This window comes from Peromyscus maniculatus, chromosome 9 (genome assembly GCF_049852395.1).
Source record: "Peromyscus maniculatus bairdii isolate BWxNUB_F1_BW_parent chromosome 9, HU_Pman_BW_mat_3.1, whole genome shotgun sequence".
Lineage (NCBI taxonomy): Eukaryota > Metazoa > Chordata > Mammalia > Rodentia > Cricetidae > Peromyscus > Peromyscus maniculatus.
This window is the reverse complement of record NC_134860.1, coordinates 4,846,849-4,865,849: the sequence shown is the minus strand read 5'-3', so window position 1 is coordinate 4,865,849 and position 19,001 is coordinate 4,846,849. Positions and strand designations below refer to the sequence as shown.

General features: G+C 52.7%; 1 protein-coding gene across 1 annotated transcript; it reads left to right on the top strand.

The window, feature by feature from the left end:
* Nucleotides 1-4,033: 4,033 nt before the first annotated feature.
* On the top strand, nucleotides 4,034-18,678 carry Itih1 (inter-alpha-trypsin inhibitor heavy chain 1). Its single transcript, XM_006981506.4, has 23 exons — nucleotides 4,034-4,163; nucleotides 4,408-4,572; nucleotides 4,833-4,853; nucleotides 5,097-5,263; nucleotides 7,166-7,270; nucleotides 7,621-7,783; nucleotides 8,419-8,532; nucleotides 10,019-10,144; nucleotides 10,228-10,344; nucleotides 10,989-11,157; nucleotides 11,246-11,371; nucleotides 12,336-12,517; nucleotides 12,766-12,951; nucleotides 14,024-14,163; nucleotides 14,718-14,872; nucleotides 14,960-14,974; nucleotides 15,351-15,371; nucleotides 15,764-15,844; nucleotides 15,932-16,045; nucleotides 16,696-16,897; nucleotides 17,619-17,791; nucleotides 18,165-18,276; nucleotides 18,415-18,678. Exons 2-23 carry the CDS (start codon nucleotides 4,459-4,461, stop codon nucleotides 18,542-18,544), a joined length of 2,733 nt encoding a protein of 910 aa, XP_006981568.1. The 5' UTR covers nucleotides 4,034-4,163; nucleotides 4,408-4,458; the 3' UTR covers nucleotides 18,545-18,678.
* Nucleotides 18,679-19,001: the final 323 nt, after the last annotated feature.

Below are 19,001 nucleotides of genomic sequence, written 5' to 3'. Positions count from 1 at the left end.
GTTTTTTTGAGACAGGGTTCCTTTCAAACCCTGTGTACCTTTGGAGCCTGTCCTGGAACTCACTCTGTAGCCCAGGCTGGCCTCGAACTCACAGAGATCTGCCTCTGCCTCCCGAGTGCTGGAATGAAAGGCATGTGCCGCCGCCGCCGCCGCCACTACCCGACCCTTACTTTTCTCTTTGCTGTCACTAAATATCTGACAAGAATCAACTTAAGGGAAGAAGGATTGCTTTGGGCTGCAGAAGGCACAGCATCAGGAGTGTAGGACAGCCATCCATCCACCCAGACCCTCGGGCTTAATCCTTAGCAACCTCACCGGCTTCCAGACTATCTCCCCTTCCCATAGCCATCGGCTGGGCCAGTTACCCGCTTCATCCTAAACGTGGGGAGAGTAGCGATACCTAATTCTTGGGGTTAGTTGGCAACCGTGAAGAAATGGGACCTAAGAGATGCTGAAAAGTGTGCTAGGCGGGGACTCATCGCTGTTGGCTCTTCTCATCCTTTTCTGTCACCTGCCACCACTGTAGCCACATAAGCATGCTCCTAGTTCCTCTACAAGCCAGATTCGGCATTAGCCATCTCTCAAAAGCCATGTTTTTTGGGTTTTGTTGTTGTTTTTGATCTGATTGTATTCCTTGTCTTGCCAAGCTTTCCTGGAACTCTCAATTCAACCGATCCTCCTGCCTCAGTAGCTTGTACTACAGAAACATAACCCAGTGCCTAGCTCTTAATATCCTAGCCTTAGACACTTCAGTGTTTTCCACCCCGAAAGCTAAAGGTTTTCACATACTTTCTCCTAGTTAGCTTGAACTGTCAATTTGACCCAGCCTAGAGTCACCTGAGAGAGGAGTCTCAGCTGGGGGATTGCCTAGATCAGATTGAGTTGTGGGCATGTCTGTAGGGGATCGTCTTGATTATTAATTGATGTAGGAGGGCCCAGCCCACTGTGAGCAGTACCATTCCTTGGGTAGGTGATCTTGGGCTGTATAAGAAAGCTAGGAAAGTGTGGGTTAGTGAGTGAGGCAGCAGGCAGCGTTCCTCCATGGTTTCTACTTCAAGTTCCTGCCTGGAGTTCCTGCCTCGACTTTCCTCAATGATGGTTTGTAATGTCTAAGCTGAAATAAACCCTCCCATCCCCTAAGTTACTTCCGGTCACGGCGTTTGTGACAGCCACAGACTGAAAGCAGAGCACGCCTATTCCAGCTGCTCCTGGACCATTTGCCAAAGTCCCTCCTCTCCTCTCCCTGACTTCACCTCCCAAATGCCTCCCTTCCCCAGGCGCCTTCCTTCTGATTCCCGTGGAGATGAGTTCCACCCTCCCCATTGTCTCCAGCTCTCCAGGCCTCTTCAGCCTCCAGCCGCTCCCTGGGGTCCACTCCTTCCATTGGTTTGTCTCATTCCATGGCATCAGCTCGGTAAACACAGCGGGGCACCGAGTTTCATCATGGTCACATATCCCAGCTCCTAGCCTTGTGCCCAGCCCATCGAAGGCTCTTTTCGTGCTGATAAAGGAATAAACAGACCTTCAAATGTACAGCAGCATGTTGACCTATCCAATCCTCCACAAACATAGAAAACAGGTCAGCAGGTCACCTTGGCCCAAGGACAATGCCCTTTTCCCAGAAGTTGCCTCTGTGAGACAAAGTCCAGGATGAGCAAACAGATCTGCATGGTCCTCTTCATCTCCTCAGGGTCACTTCCCACCCCAGGTCAGAGAGTAACCTACCAAAAGACTATGCTTGTCCAGTGTATTGTGGTTTGTTGGGGGACAGGGAGGGCTTGAGTATAAAAGCTGAGCATTTCTTGGACCAGCCAGGTCTCTGGGGACTCTCCCCTCGGGGATCTTTGCTCAGCTTTCATTATTTTTTTTACCTCAGGGGGCATGTCTATCATTACATGATGGGCCTTGGAACCTGAAACCTCAGTTCAAGTGTGGATGTCCCAGAGACATGTGAATAGAATTTAGAAAATCAACAACACCCGCATGAGGCTTCCAGAGGCCTTGACGATGAAATGGTGATGCTCATCTGTATGACTTCCACAGCACCCTGGCCAGCTGGGAGCAGGACCAAGCTGACTTCTGGGGTTTTTGTTTGTTTGTTTTGTTTTGTTTTTTCTTTCCAAATCTGGCAAGAAGGTTCAGAGAAATGATGCAACAGGCCTGGAGCATGGTTTACCGACTGTGCCTCCCCCAAGCCTCCCGCACAGGAAGGACTGTTACCAGCATTGTTACCATCAGAGCCGTGTGTGTGTGTGTGTGTGTGTGTGTGTGTGTGTGTGTGTGTGTGTGTGTGTGTGTGTGTGTAGCTAGGGGTCACGGCACCTTTTAAGATGCCAACTGGACCTGTGGCCAAAGCATGGCTGGAAAGTGTTGTTGGAGGGCTTCTCTCCAGGTTCCCCAAGCCCCGCAGTCCCACAATCCACTTATAAAATAATCACTCAGACACTTATATTACTTATAAACTGTATGGCCGTGGCAGGCTTCTTGCTAACTGTTCTTATATCTTAAATTAACCCATTTTTATAAATCTATACCTTGCCACGTGACTGGTGGCTTACCGGCGTCTTCACATGCTGCTTGTCCTGGCGGTGGCTGCAGCGTCTCTTTCCTCAGCCTTCCGCTTCCCTGAATTCTCCTCTCTCCTTGTCCCACCTACTTCCTGCCTGGTCACCAGCCATCAGTGTTTTATTTATATAGAACGATATCCACAGCAGGAAAGTTTGTTGATTAAAGAATTTTGGAAGAAAAGCTTCATTGAGTTTAGAAATCTGGGGGCTGGAGAGATGGGTCAGAGGTAAAGAGCAGCCATGGCTCTTCTTCCAGAGGACCCGGGTTCAATTCCCAGCACCCACATGGCAGCTCACAACTGTCTATAATTCTAGTTTCAGGGAATCCGACACCCTCACAAAGACATACATGCAAGCAAAACACCAATGCACATTAAAAAAAAAGGGGGGGGTGGGATTTAGAAATCCAGAGCTTCAGCCAAACGGGGTGGCACACACATTTAATCCCAGTACTCGGGAGGCAGAAGCAGAGGCATCTCTGTGAGTTCGAGGCCAGCCTGGTCTACAGAGTGAGTTCCAGGACAGCCAAGGTTACACAGAGAAACCCTGTCTTGAAAAACTGAAAAAAGAAGGAAAGAGAGAGACAGAGGAAGGAAGAAAGGAAGGAAGGGAGGGAGGGAGGGAGGGAGGGAGGGAGGGAGGGAGGGAGGGAGGGAGGGAGAGAGAGAGAGAGAGAGAGAGAGAGAGAGAGAGAGAGAGAGAGAACTGGAGAGATGGCTCAGCGGTTAAGAGCACTGGCTGCTCTTCCAGAGGACCCAGGTTCAATTCCCAGCACCCACATGGCAGCTCACAACTGCCTGTAACTCCAGTTCCCGGGGATCCAACACCCTCACACAGACACACATGCAAGCAAAACACCAATGCTCATAAAATAAGTAATGTTTTAAAATTTATATATCCACTTTCACCTGTGACTTTTTGCCAAATGTCCACTGTACGAGACTGAGCATTGGTGTTTTGCATTTGAAGGCTTTCACGGTCCTCCTTGATCGAGCGCAGAGGTCCACACAAGGGCAGTCTGGAGTCTGACCGGGACTCCCACAAGAAGAAAGCTTTTATTCACTGACGTATTTTTCAAAGATATTTGTTTTTACATGTGTGTACATGTGTGTATGCCATGTGTGTGCAGGTACCCACAAAAACCAGAAGAGGGTGTCAATCCCCTGTAGCCAGAGTTACAGGGGATTGCAAGCCATCCAGCCTAGGCGCTGGAAACCAAACGTGGGTCCCCTGGAGAAGCAGCAAACACTCTTAACGGCTGATCCATCTCTCAGCACACACCAACCCTCCTTTTTATAGACAAGATCTCACAGAGCCCAGGCTGGCTTTGAACTCCTCATCCTCCTGACTCCTCTATCTCTCTAGTGTTAGGATTATAGGGGTTAATTATTAATAATTTTTGTTTCTCTCTCTCTCTCTCTCTCTCTCTCTCTCTCTCTCTCTCTCTCTCTCTCTCGTGTGTGTGTGTGTGTGTGTGTGTGTGTGTGTGTACATGTATGCCACAACACACGTGTGGAGGTCAGACGACAGCCTGAAGGAGCTAGCTCTCTCCTCAACCATGTCGGTTCCGGGGTGAGACTCAGGCCGTCGGGCTTGGTGAATTCCTTAACTTGCTGAGCCATTTTTTGTCTTCAGCATCGCTTCACGTGTTTATTTCTCTTCGCCTTGTCTTTATTTATATATGTTTTTGTGCTGGGAATTAAATCCAGAGCATTGTGCATGCTAGACAAGCCATCCACCACGGAGCTCTGGACCTAGCTCACTGCCAAGTTTTGATTCCCTGAATCCTGCTATTTGCCTCCACTGTGTCTAATGTTTAATCTGTGTTTATCTGGCACAGTATTGACGAATGTCCTGAGGAAGGTGACAGGAAAGTGAAAGCCTGGAGACCATGGACGGTGGCATGGGGCTTCGGGCACTGCTGTGCGTGTACCTGGGGTCTCTCCTCACTCTGCAGGCCGCGCCTGCTTTGGGCTTGGCCACAGGCAGACCCAGGGGCAGCGAGGTATGTGACTAAGCCCTTGGGCACAGACAGGCCGTTGGGCCTGCGTGGGGTCCTGGAGCTGCAGAAAATCCTACAGAAAATCCTACTCAGGGACCTGGGCCACTCCCACCCACCGGATCATGTCTGCCTGAAGGGTTATCTCCCAGCAGGAGGAGGGAGGTGGAGAAGGAGCGAACACAGACCTTATTCCCACCCCGTAACAGATGGGCCACGGGCCCTGAGCGTACCCACTCACAGTCAGCTTTGGTTTTGTTTTGCAGAAGCGGCAGGCCGTGGATACAGTAAGTGAAAGTCCTGGCCAAGGGTCTGAGATGGGACCTTCATTATAGGTTTGCTCTCTCCCACCCCTGTCAGGGCCATAGATGGGGGGCGGGGGTCCCATCCCCTGAAATGTGGCATTATTCATACCTTGCTTCTTGTCTCCAGCAAAGAGAGGGGGTCTCCTTGGGAGGTCTGGTATATTCTTCTGGCATCTGGGCGCCTTTGTTCTCGAGTGGGCAGGATCCCCCGGTTTTCTACTTCAGACAGTTGATGGTGTGCTCATCAGGAGTTTGAAAGTCAACTGTAAAGTCACCTCTCGCTTTGCCCACTACGTCATCACCAGCCAAGTGGTCAACAGTGCTGATGAAGCCAGGGAAGTGGCTTTCGATGTGGAAATCCCCAAGACAGCCTTCATCAGTGACTTTGCCATGTACGTGATGCCCTGCCTAACTAACTCCTCCACCCTAGTCCAGTGTGTCCATTTACCTGCTCGGCGGGAGGCCAGCGGGGCAGATCTCACTTCTGGTCATGGCCAGGCCCAGCTTAGAGGGACAGGAGGGAAGCGGTCCGTTAGCCTTCTCAGTTCCTACCTTATGCAGAACAATTAGGGCTTCTCACTGCTTGTTTTTAACTTTTCACTCAAGGAGCAAAGCCAGCCTATGATCTGGCCTCTGTGAACATGGTGGTTACCTACTGATTTCCCACGGGTCCTCTGGGCAGCGGACGGTAGAAGCAGCAGACAGACAGTAGACACCTCTTTTTCAAGGAGTCCTGTGGACAGGGTCTTCTTAGGCAAAGCACACTCCAAATACAAAGGACAACCTAGGCAGTGAAGGAGGGCCACCTTCACTGAGGTAAAGAACAACCTAGGCAGTGAGGGGGGCCACCTTCACTGAGGTAAAGAACAACCTAGGCAGTGAAGGAGGGCCACCATCACTGAGGTAAAGAACAACCTAGGCAGTGAGGGGGGCCACCATCACTGAGGTAAAGAACAACCTAGGCAGTGAGGGGGGCCACCTTCACTGAGGTAAAGAACAACCTAGGCAGTGAAGGAGGGCCACCATCACTGAGGTAAAGGATGACCTAAGCAGTGAGGGGGGCCACCATCACTGAGGTAAAGAACAACCTAGGCAGTGAGGGGGGCCACCATCACTGAGGTAAAGAACAACCTAGGCAGTGAGGGGGGCCACCTTCACTGAGGTAAAGAACAACCTAGGCAGTGAGGGGGGCCACCTTCACTGAGGTAAAGAACAACCTAGGCAGTGAGGGGGGCCACTTTCACTGAGGTAAAGAACAACCTAGGCAGTGAGGGGGGCCACCATCACTGAGGTAAAGAACGACCTAGGCAGTGAGGGGGGCCACCATCACTGAGGTAAAGGACGACCTAGGCAGTGAGGGGGGCCACCATCACTGAGGTAAAGGACGACCTAGGCAGTGAGGGGGGCCACCTTCACTGAGGTAAAGAACAACCTAGGCAGTGAGGGGGGCCACCTTCACTGAGGTAAAGAACAACCTAGGCAGTGAGGGGGGCCACCTTCACTGAGGTAAAGAACAACCTAGGCAGTGAGGGGGGCCACCTTCACTGAGGTAAAGAACAACCTAGGCAGTGAGGGGGGCCACCATCACTGAGGTAAAGGACAACCTAGGCAGTGAAGGGGTCCACCTTCACTGAGGTAAAGAACAACCTAGGCAGTGAGGGGGGCCACCATCACTGAGGTAAAGAACAACCTAGGCAGTGAGGGGGGCCACCATCACTGAGGTAAAGAACAACCTAGGCAGTGAGGGGGGCCACCTTCACTGAGGTAAAGAACAACCTAGGCAGTGAGGGGGGCCACCATCACTGAGGTAAAGAACAACCTAGGCAGTGAGGGGGGCCACCATCACTGAGGTAAAGGATGACCTAAGCAGTGAGGGGGGCCACCATCACTGAGGTAAAGAACAACCTAGGCAGTGAGGGGGGCCACCTTCACTGAGGTAAAGAACAACCTAGGCAGTGAGGGGGGCCACCTTCACTGAGGTAAAGGACGACCTAAGCAGTGAGGGGGGCCACCATCACTGAGGTAAAGAACAACCTAGGCAGTGAGGGGGGCCACCATCACTGAGGTAAAGGACGACCTAGGCAGTGAGGGGGGCCCCCATCACTGAGGTAAAGGACGACCTAGGCAGTGAGGGGGGCCACCATCACTGAGGTAAAGGACGACCTAGGCAGTGAGGGGGGCCCCCATCACTGAGGTAAAGGACGACCTAGGCAGTGAGGGGGGCCACCATCACTGAGGTAAAGGACGACCTAGGCAGTGAGGGGGCCACCTTCACTGAGGACTTTTTCCTGCAGCACAGCAGATGGGAACGCATTCATTGGGGACATAAAGGACAGAGTGAGCGCATGGAAGCAGTACCGGAAAGCAGCCATTCTAGGGGAGAATGCTGGCCTCGTCAGGTAAGTTCCAGGCCTTGGTGGCCAAGCCTCCAGAGCCATCCCTTCTGCCCAGCCAGGACAGAACCAAGGGCTGTAAAGCGTTCTTGGGTAGGGGACATCTCCAGGAGGATGGAAGCTTGAGTATACTGTCTAAGTTGGCCTCTGGGGCAAGCCTGGGGGTCACTTGATCTCTTCAGGTCTTGTGGTGGAATAGGTGTCATTCTTGAGCTCCGGCCTTGACCATCCAGTCAAGATAATCTCGGGGACAGCATGCTAATAAAAGAAACTAGTTCTGAGGGTGATGCTTTAGGTGTCAAGGATGCACATGTCACCTTTTGTCTGCCTGTTGTTGCCTCTGCGGACATATCCAGAGCCTCGGGCAGAAATATGGAACAGTTCACCATCCACATCACCATTGGACCCCAGAGCAGGGCCACATTTCAACTCACCTATGAGGAGATGCTGAAGCGGAGACTTATGCAATATGATATCGTCATCAAAGTCAGGCCCAAGCAGCTGGTGCAACATTTTGAGGTAGTTTCCAGGTCCCTTCCCTGGGAAGGATATCTATCTATCATCTATCTATCATCTATCTATCTATCTATCTATCTATCTATCTATCTATCTATCTATCATCTATCTATCATCTATCTATCTATCTATCTATCTATCTATCTATCTATCTATCTATCTATCTCTGGCTCCCAGCACTGGTCCAACCCCCTCTCTGTTTCCCCAGGCCTGAAAACACAGGGAATGAAATTGACTCCTCAGGGTATGCTTCTGTGGGCTCTTCCTAGGCAGGAAGCTTCCTGAATCTCCCAGCTTTCTCCTCATCCATGAACCCCCAGTTTATATATTTACTAACTGAGGGCATTCCTGCATTCTTCAGGACTGCCACCAGATCACAAAAAAAAAAAAAAAAAAAAAAAAAAAAAAAAAAACACTGAAGGCACAGTTATGTGTCAAGCAACTTGAGGGGCCGAGTTGGAGGGTTCAGATGTGAACACCTTTCTGTCAGTATTTCTGGACTGCCTATAATGAGCCAGGCCCTGCTAAGAGCTGGGTGGGGACTGCACATAGTAGGAAGGCAGGTCCATAGGGCTCTTGGCTGAAATTTGCTGCTGGTCCAAATGGGCCTCGGCACAGAATTGGCTTCCATGATGCAGATCGATGTGGACATCTTTGAGCCCCAGGGGATCAGCAAGCTGGATGCTCAGGCCTCCTTCCTCAGCAAGGAACTTGCTGCTCAAACCATCCAGAAGTCTTTCTCAGGGAAAAAGGTATGTGTCCTGGCAGGGGATGGGGATGGGCCCTCAGCGACAGCTAGCCCGGCCCTTATAAAATATCCAGGCAGCGTTGCTATGCTGCTATGATGAGTTATTAATCAGATTTCCCATCCACGGTAGCAAATACCTGGGAGAAACAGCTTCAGAGAGGAGGGATTTGTTCTGGCTCATGGTCTGAGGTCTCAATCTGTCGTCAGCTTGTTCCACTGTTTCTGGGACATAGTGAAAGTGCATGTAGGAATAGAGGTGGTTCACCTTCTGCAGCCAGGAAGCAGAGAGAGAGGGAGAGGGGAGAGGGGGGGAGAGAACTACCCAAAGAGCCATGGCACCGCTCCAGTGACTAACTTCCTCTAACCTAGTCTCACTTTTCTCAGTTCTACCACAGACCAATAGTCTATTCAATTTTTTTGGGGGGGAGTAATCTCTTTTTTTGTTTTTGTTTTGTTTTTTGAGACAGGGTTATTCCATGTACCCCTGGCTGTCCTGGAACTCACACTGTAGACCAGGCTGGCCTCAAACTCACAGAGATCCATCTACCTCTCCCTCCCGAGTGCTGGGATTAAAGGCATGAGCCACCACCACCCAGCTTACTTTTTGTTTTTAAAGGCAGTTTTTCACTATATCACTATGTAGCCCAGGCTGGTCTTGAACTGGAAATCCTCTGGCCTCAGCCACTTTAGTGCTGGGATCATAGGCATTTCTACCATAGCATCTTCTAGCCTTGCTCACCCCACAGTTTGAGGTGACTGCTATCTTTTACACTATCATACTGGTGTGCTTTTATTCCTGTTTTTATACCCTACATGTCGGTGGTTATTACAGAAATCCCTACAATTCGGGAGCATAAAAGCAAAGGAATAGGTCTTTTCTTTTTGTTGTTGTTGTTGTTTTTTGTTTTTTGTTTTTCAAGACAGGGTTTCTCTATGAAGTTTTGGTGCCTGTCCTGAATCTCACTCTGTAGACCAGGCTGGCCTCGAACTCACAGAGATCTGCCTGGCTCTGCCTCCTGAGTGCTGGGATTAAAGGCGTGCGCCACCACCGCCCGGCAGGTCTTTTCTTTTACCACAGACAAGTTTGCACACTCAGAACCTAGATGCCTAGGCAAACACATCCGGGTACACACACACACACACACACACACACACACACACACACACACTCTCACACACACACTCACACACACACTCACACACACTCACACACACTCACACTCACACACACTCACACACTCACACACACACACACTCACACACACTCACACACACACTCACACACACTCACACACACACTCACACACACACACTCACACACACACGCACATTCACACACACTCACACACACACACACTCTCACACACACACACTCTCACACACACACGCACACACTCACACACACACACTCACACTCAACCCTTAAGTTGTTTTGCAGACCCCCTCTTTGCAGCTCTGCAGACCCCGGTGCCTCACCCCTTTGCTTTCAGGGTCACGTGCTCTTCCGCCCCACTGTGAGACAGCAGCAGGCCTGCCCCACGTGCTCTACATCCTTGCTGAATGGAGACTTCCGGGTGACCTACGATGTCAATCGCGACAAGCTCTGTGACCTCTTGGTAAGCCTACAGCTCACGGCCCAAGTCTGAGGGCCGGGAAAGATACTTGGGAGAGAGGCTTTTCTGGGTCTCTTCTGTTCCAGGTGGCCAACAATTACTTTGCACACTTCTTTGCCCCCCAAAACCTGACCAACCTGAGCAAGAACCTGGTTTTTGTAATCGACATCAGTGGCTCCATGGAAGGCCAGAAAGTGAGGCAGGTAAAGGCGGCTTCGAGCGGCTCATCCAGCCGAAGCTTCTCTGACAAGTCTTGTCAGGAAAGTTTGGCTGCCACAGGGGGTTGGGACGTGCGCTGGTGGGCAGAGACAAGGGGATGTAACTGGAAATCCCTACTCTGGAATCAGCCAGTCTCCTCACTGTGCGATAATGGGCGAGCTCAGCTCTTTTCCTCAGTTTGAAACAGAGGATAACGGTGCCTACGGGTCATGGAGTTTCCCACGGAGGAGCACTCAGTAGAGAAAGCTTGTGCCCTGAAAATGCTGGGAATGATAAATGATCTATGGCCTGGCACCTCTGCGCTTTCAGTACTTTGCCCAGTGGGTGGTGAAGTCATGGCTGCCCAAGACCAGTTCTAGAAAAACAGCTCTAGTAGGAGATGGGGGGCTCTTTATGGATCCTGCTCCACTCAAACTCCCAATAATGTCTTCTCCTTACACTTGGCCCATTTTCCTTCTTTGTGTTCCTCGTGCACCCCAAGTCCCAGCAGCAGGCTGCTTTCTTGGGGCTGACTGTCACCTCTGCACGTCCACTGTGGATTTCTACAGTGGCTACCTGCGTTCCTGGAAGGAGTTATCCTGCAGCCATGCGGGGGCCATGTCCCTCCTCTGACTTCCTGTCCTTGCAGACCAAGGAGGCGCTCCTTAAGATCCTGGAAGATGTGAAGCCAGGAGACAACTTTGATCTGGTCCTCTTTGGGTCTCAAGTACAGTCCTGGAGGGGCTCACTGGTACCCGCGTCTAAGGCCAATCTGCAAGCAGCTCAGGACTTTGTGCGGCGCTTTTCTCTGGCTGGAGGTAAGGGAAGGGGTCTCAGGACATCCCAGCATCACTTCTGTTTCCCTGGGATATGGGTGTTATCTGGTCCGATTCTCCTCCCTTATAGCCACAAACCTGAATGGAGGCTTGCTCCGAGGAATTGAGATCTTAAACAGTGCTCAAGGAAGCCACTCAGAGCTCAGCAGCCCGGCCTCGATTCTTATCATGTTGACAGATGGAGAGCCTACTGAGGGTGAGTTCCTCAAAGGCTGCCCTGGGAGGCAGTGATCTCACTACCAGAAAGGGCCAATTCATCTGTTAGAGAGACCATTGGGACAGAAAGGCTCAGGGCAAAGTCAAATGCTAGCCTAAGCCAGGCGGTGGTGGCACACGCCTTTAATCCCAGCACTTGGGAGGCAGAGCCAGGCGGATCTCTGTGAGTTCAAGGCCAGCCTGGGCTACCAAGTGAGTTCCAGGAAAGGCGCAAAGCTACACAGAGAAACCCTGTCTCGAAAAACAAAACAAAAAACAAAAAACAAATGCTGGCCTGAAAACTGTTCAGACCACAGCGCTCCAAGGTGTACCTCTGTCCTGTGAGTCGGTAACAGCAAGTGTTTCTAATTGGTGCTTGGATGCTTAGGGACTCAAAAGATGGGCAGGATTTATAGGCTAAGTTTCATTAAGCCATTTATTCAGGCTTAGTCCAGGACAAGGGGCTGGAAAGAGACACCAAGAGAATGAGATGTGTCTCTGCCCTCAAGCTGGCATAGTGAATCTCTACTACAGAAGCTAGAAGAGCAGGGCGCCACAGGGTTATGGAATTCCTGACAAGGGATACCTGGCCCAGGTGAGGTCTGGGGAAGGCCTCTTGGAAGAAGAAAGCCCTGAGTCGGAAGGAAGAGAAGAGGGCAGGAAGAGATCTTGGCAGGGCCTGGCCAGGAAAGAGGACAAGTGCAGAATGGGGCAGAAAGAGAGTGGAAGGACTGGCGGGGCTTCACAGGCCATGGCAGGGGCCGTGGGAGAGTTTGGTCGGGTAGAGCCTTCAGTGAGCTGCTTCTGCTGTTGTGGTTGCCCTGTGATGCCTCCAGTTGTCAACGGGGACTAGAGTTGATCTGGGATGGGAACCTTGGCTCCCAGGAAGTGTTTTAAAGGCTTCTAGGGCCCCTTTTTGCCTGAGATATAGCATCCCATCACTGCCTGGATGTGTGTGGCTGCAGGGGAGACGGACCGTTCCCAGATCCTCAAGAACGTACGCAATGCTATCCGGGGCAGGTTCCCGCTCTACAATCTCGGCTTTGGCCACGACCTGGACTTTAACTTCCTGGAGGTCATGTCCATGGAGAACAACGGATGGGCCCAGAGAATTTATGAGGACCACGATGCCACCCAGCAACTACAGGTCTCCCTCACTCCTCCCACACACCATCATCAACATGTCGTGGGGTCTTGGTGGCCATTTGCCTACCAGCCTAGAGATGCTAGACAGGCAGAGTTGAAGTCAACAACTACATGACCTTAAGCAGTTTCCGAACCCCTCTGAGCCTAGATTCCACCTCTGAAGTGGGACATCAACGTTGCGCTTTGTGAGTAGCCTTCCTCACAGGTCCCCAGCTGCTGGTCCTGAGGCTACACCCCCTCTCCCCGCAGGGTTTCTACAGTCAAGTAGCTAACCCCCTGCTGACAGATGTGGACCTGCAGTACCCCCAGGATGCTGTCTTGGCTCTAACTCAGCACAAGCACAAGCAGTACTACGATGGCTCCGAGATCGTGGTGGCTGGACGCATTGCTGACCACAAACTGAGCACCTTTAAGGCTGATGTCCGGGCTCATGGGGTAAACGAAGGGCTGTCGGGGGCCTGGGGGGGGGTGTAGAAACTAGGCAGTGCTTAGATACTCCAAACTCACACTCTCCCCCCACCCACCCCACCATCTCAAGGGCCTCTCTTTCCCGATGTAATGTCCTCCTCCCAAGGGAAGACAGATATATCCCAGCCTGGGGAACTGGACAGGCTGGAATAGAACCAATGTGGCATTAATTAGTGTAATCCCTTGGCTCAGTAGGATCACTCAATCCTCCTCAAGTCGTCTGCCACCCCCCGACCCCCGCCTCTCACCCCAAGCGTGAGAGAATGAGAGGCCAGTCCCTGTTCCTCACTAGGTCTCATTTCCTGGACAACCTCTGCGTACCAGGCCCAGTGCCGTGGTGCAGTGAATGCTGTACATGCACATGCGTGGAAGGTCCCAGGGATAGGACACCTCCTCTAGGGCATGGGTTTAACCCACAGTGGGTTGAGGGCTTAGAATTTAGGCCTGGAGGGAAGAAAGCGAGCTAGAATCTAGCCTCGCCCTGTCTGCCTCTCTAGATGGTGCTTTTTCTGGACTATAGAGATAACACTACCCTTGAGTGCTTGTGTATGATATGTTGGGGGTAAATGGAATAATCCCTATAGTACAAGATGCCGGCCTTGATACAAAGAATGCCTTGTCCCAAGACTTCTGGGGACCACGACGCACGCCCACGGTCCAGCTATGGTCCAGCTGACCAGGGCAGCCTAGCTGGCACTCTGTGACCCTTGGGAGAAGTGAACAGCAGAAACAGCAGCTATTTGTTGGCCTCTGCCAGAGAGAGGAACTCCATAAGGACAGGTCTGGGCTTGCTGTCCCATCGAATTTCTGAGGCCTAGGCCACACCTGGCTCACAAGGGGTGGGTGGTTAGCCACCATCTGTAGGATGGATGGATGATGGATGGATGGATATGGATGGGGGTGAAAGCAGGCTCCAGAGAGGTGATGATACAGGGAACAAAGAAGCAGAGACCAGATGAGGGTGCTTGCCACAGCCTCCGGCATCACCCAAGGCTTGTACTGTTGTGGCTTACGGCCTTTCTCCTCTTCCAACTCTCAGGAGAGGCAAGAATTCAAGGCCACCTGCCTAGTGGATGAGGAAGAGATGGAGAAGCTGCTGCGAGAGCGTGGCCACATGCTAGAGAATCACGTGGAGCGGCTCTGGGCCTACCTCACCATCCAGGAGCTGCTGGGGAAGCGGTGGGGCCCTGCAGCGGTCGGGAGTGGACCCCGTTCACCCTTGCTCCTGGCAGGCAGAGAATGGCGGCTCTGAGCCCGCGGGTTGCAAGGGAATCAAGGGTGCTTCCCCCTCTGCTTTCCTCAGGGTCTGCAGTGTGGGTCTTCCATGTGGGGGGGATTCTGGGACGAGGACAGCCCATTTGCCCCACTGAGGAGTCTGCCTCAGAGGGGCTGCTGTGTCTAGACATGCACAGCTAGTCTTCCTCATCCGTTCCTTCGTCATCTCTACTCAATGGGAGAGCGATACAAAGGTCAGAGAGGTAGGCTACCATGGTCTCAGAGCAGCCAAGCTATGTAGCTCTGAGGCACATGCCTTGGCCCTGCCGAATACCCAGGTTTTTACCAGGAGAAGTCCCTAAGGCCACCGCCATTGTGCAGGGAGGGAGCTGTGAGCGCGTGAATGTTTGTAGAGTGGGTGAGAGGGAGAGCAGACAGGCAGGAGGCTGAGGGAAGCAGTGCATGCCTGTCATCCCTCGTGTGGAGGTCTTGGAGATAAGCACATCCCTCACAAACAGGATGAAGACGGAGGGGGAAGAGAGGGCCAACCTGTCCTCCCAGGTCCTGAAGATGTCCCTGGACTATCAGTTCGTAACTCCATTGACCTCTATGATGATCAGAGGCCTGACAGACCAGGATGGGCTGGAGCCTACCATTGACAAGACCCCAGAGGGTACAGGCAGTAGGGGTCTGTGGTCAGGACGGCCATGTGCCAAAATCCTCCTGGGGGCTAATTCTTTTCCTCTGCCCTTCCTTTCAGATTCGCAGCCCTTAGGTGAGTTTTCGGCCTGTTGACTTGGCACGTGGCTTCAAGTGACTAGAAGGTGACACATGCTGTTTCCCCCAAGCACAAAATTCAATGTTCCTGCATCTTCCCTGGCCCTAACCCCTCCTGGGCTTCCGTCTTCATGACAAGCTCAGGCCTGCATCCTTCATGACTCATGAGCCTTTGCCAGCCTTCCCTCAGGTCTCCATCGAGGCCCTCTGCCCAGTGTGTGTGTGAGGAGCGGGGGACCCTCGGGAGGCACCCTCAACCTCAGCAGGGCTGAGCCTAGACCCGTTCATCTCAGCCTGAGGTACCCTTGTGGACTGAGCTGCCTGCCCTTGGGGTGGGTGTCAGAGTAACATTGTGTTTTCCTTGTCTTCTGCAGAGATGGTGGGACCCAGAAGGAGTAAGTAGCCGCCGTCTTGGGGACTCCCTTCTCTACTCTTCCTACTTACCCTGCTGGCCCTCAACTGAGCACTTAGCTCTGACCAAAACCCTGGTTATCACCCTCCCTGGTTCCCTTCATGGCCTCACTGGAGATCCTTAGAACATTTCCCCCAACCAGTGTAGGCTTGGTTTCCCCAACCATGGTCCCAGTTGAAGAAGACAGAGGGGTCCAGGCTACCTCACAGGACCAAACGTCTGTCCCCATCCCCTGAGAGGCATGGAATGTGTATGATGCTTTAGTGCTGGCCTTGTCGGTAGCCTTGGGCCAGCTCTTGGACGGGGGTGTCTGCACAGCTCTAGGAGGCCATGCCACCCTCCCCGCTTCTCAGTCCCATCCCTTCTCACTTACAGCATTTGTACTGCCAGCCACACAGCCTGCCCCTACAGTCCACAGCCCACTAGTCTCCAGGTTGCCAAACCGAGTGACCGGCGGTAAGTCCCGGGAGGGTCTGAGGGATTCCCATGATTGGCCCCGTCAGACCAACGCCCAAGGTAATGGACTCCGTGCTGTATTCCCAGTGGACACCGATCCCCACTTCATCATCTACGTGCCCCAGAAGGAGGATAACCTGTGCTTCAACATCAATGAAGAGCCTGGTGTGATCCTGAGTCTGGTGCAGGACCCTGACACAGGTGTGTGTGTGGGGGGGGGGGGTGATATGCTCTCTGCTGGGGGAGGGGCAGCAGAGCCAATGCACCTCTACCCTCCCTGTTCAAATAGAAACTACTGGGGTGGCCTTCGCCGCCCACTGCCTCGCATGACATCCACTTGGCAGGCACCTCTTGCTTTTCTCTTACTCCACGTCCTCAGCTACACCCTACCTAAGGTTTGAGAATGACTCACACAGCACACAGGACCTGTAGCCAGACCAAGGAACTGAGGGAAGGGAGAAAGCATCAGAAGATCAGTTTCTTAGCTGTCCATGTTGGAGTATGAGGCGCAACACTCAGGGCCTCAGCGAGGAGGAGGCTGTTCAGGGCCTGGAGGATGCATTTCTAGACCTCCTGTGAGTCTGTCTCTGTAGGAGAAAGAGGAGCCCCACTCCTGTCCTCAGGGGGCCAGAGTCCAAAAGGAAAGCTAAGTATAGGCTATCTAGTAGGTACAGTTTGGGTGGGAGGAAGCAGAGAAGAATCACTGGAGGTCTTGAGAGCAGGACCACTCCTGAAGGCGAGACCCTTAAAGATGACGTGGCCTGTGGCATGCAGGGGACCTCCCGGGAAGGAGCCGGGGCATGAGCAGAGGCCCATGTTGACTGACTGGATGGCTCCTCACCCCACTGCAGGCTTCTCAGTGAATGGGCAGCTCATTGGAAACAAGGCCAGCAGCCCTGGGCAACATGAGAGCACATACTTTGGGAGACTTGGGATTTCAAATCCTGCGTCAGACTTTCAGCTGGAAGTGACTCCTCAGAACATCACACTGAACCCCAGCTCTGGTGGGCCCGTGTTCTCCTGGAGGGACCAGGTCACGCTGCAGAAGGATGGGTAACTAGGCCTGGTTGTGGCATGGGGGGTCAAGGCCCAAAGCTGTAGCCCCCGCTCTGCTGTCCGCAGCTTCCAAGCAGTGTGCTCAAGGGATGCCCGTGGGGGATGCACATGGCCAGACTCTGAACCATCCCACTGCCCACTTTTTTCATTCCTGGGCATGAGCTTTGGCACTGGAGCCATGAACCCCACCCATCTCCACCAAGCAAAGCCAGCCCCAGGCTGGGACAAAGGCCACTCCCTCCCCACAGCTCTCCTGCGTGCTTACTGCCCTGAACCTGAGTCCTCTGCTCTTCCTTTTGGGTACCTGTCGTGTCTATTCCTCCCTTTACTCATTTGTTTATTCAACCAACTCCTCGAGACACCAGCACAGCTACAGGAAGAAGCCCTGAGACCAGGTGGACGCTTCAGGCAATGAGTGGGGTTCGTGGGACGCAGACTCAGATAGCCACCGATTCCTAGCTACACGGCTTCCGGAAAGTTACTTAACCCCTCTGAACCTTGGTCCCTTCACAGGGTCAGAGTGAAAAACTGAGCGATTCAGTTTACACAGAGGACTTGGCACAGGGCCCGGGACATTTTAAGCCATACAGGACAGAGGGACATATGGGAGGGAGCAAACAGACCTCACAGAATGAGGGTCATGGCGGGGGATTGTAATATCTGGGTCCTAGAGGATGAGGGCAGCTAATCCTGTTCTGATGCCGGCCTGGCCCTGCAGGGTCGTGGTGACCATCCATAAGAAGAGGAACCTGGTGGTGTCTGTGGAAGATAGAGCTACCTTTGAGATTGTCCTGCACAGAACGTGGAAGGGGAGTGCAGTCCACCAGGACTTTCTGGGTTTCTACGTGCTGGATAGCTTCAGGATGTCAGCCCGGACGCAGGGGCTACTGGGTATGACTGGCCAGGCAGGCAGAACTGTGAGTTGGTGCTCTGAAGCCAGTGTGTGCTCATGGGTCCCAGAGCACTAGGGCAGGCTGATCTCCAACATAATCTGTTAAGACTCAGCGCTTGAAGGCCTTGTCCCGCTTAAAGATGGTGAGCGAATACAGAGTGAGACTTAGAAAGCTAAGTGAGCCTGGGAATGAGTGGGGAGACACCCAATTCTCAGAAAGGTCAGAGGGCTGCAGGGACCTTGTAAGAGCAGCAGGTCATAGGTCACCAGATCTCTGTGACATTTCTGTTACCCCTGCTCTCAGTGAGGCACTTGCCCCTCAGGCTTCCCTCGCCTTCATCAGTAACCGCGGCCTCCAATGCGCCTTTACAGGGCAATTCTTCACCCCCCTGGATTTTGAAGTTTCTGACGTCCGCCCAGGCTCTGACCCTACAAAGTCAGATGCCACAATGGTGGTGAAGAATCGGCAGCTGACTGTCACCAGGTGAGTGGGTTGCTGTCCAGGGCATCTGCGCTTGCCTGCCTTTTGTCCCCCAGGCCTTCTTCCCGGTGTCATGGGGTAAAGTGAGGCACAGCCTTGCCAGGTCTCTAGAAGGACCCCAGCTGTCTTGTCTGTGTCCAGAGGCTTACAAAAAGACTACAGCAAGGACCCCAGACATGGAACAGAAGTGTCTTGCTGGTTTATCCACAACAACGGAGCTGGGCTGATCGATGGCGTCCACACTGACTATATTGTCTCTGACATCTTCTGAGCCCTCCGGCTAACACATCAGTTCTCCCCTGAGGAGGGGGAAGACAGCGTCGAATTAGCTCCACCTCCCTGAACATGCTGGTCCCTTGTGTCAAGACATCCTGTGATTTCATTAAAGAGAGGCTGTGTCTGGTGCAGAGTTGGGTGCTTTGGGGGAGAGAGGTATCGGTAACAGCTCAGGAGCTCAGACCCAGAGATGGGCAAAGAATGCTGAGGTGAGAGGAAGCCCACCAGCTCTGTAGCTCAGACTGCACACTGTTCTCTGCAACTGGCTGGCTCTGTGGTCTCTGAATCCTGCGAATGAGCCCTTCAGGCATCCCAGGAACCCAGAGATGCTCTGACCGTGAGGACATCACAACTAACAGAGCTTCTTATGGACAGGCCCATTAACAGTTGAAGAAACAGAGGTTAGGTGACCTGTTGAAAGTCCCTCAGCTTATGAAGGATGGAGCTGGCTC

Coding starts and splice junctions, on each gene's coding strand:
- Itih1 (XM_006981506.4), top strand. CDS start 4,459: ATGGACGGTGGCATGGGGCTTCGGGCACTGCTGTGCGTGTACCTGGGG. Junction 4,573..4,832: donor GCAGACCCAGGGGCAGCGAG/GTATGTGACTAA, acceptor TTTGTTTTGCAG/AAGCGGCAGGCCGTGGATAC. Junction 10,145..10,227: donor ACAAGCTCTGTGACCTCTTG/GTAAGCCTACAG, acceptor CTTCTGTTCCAG/GTGGCCAACAATTACTTTGC.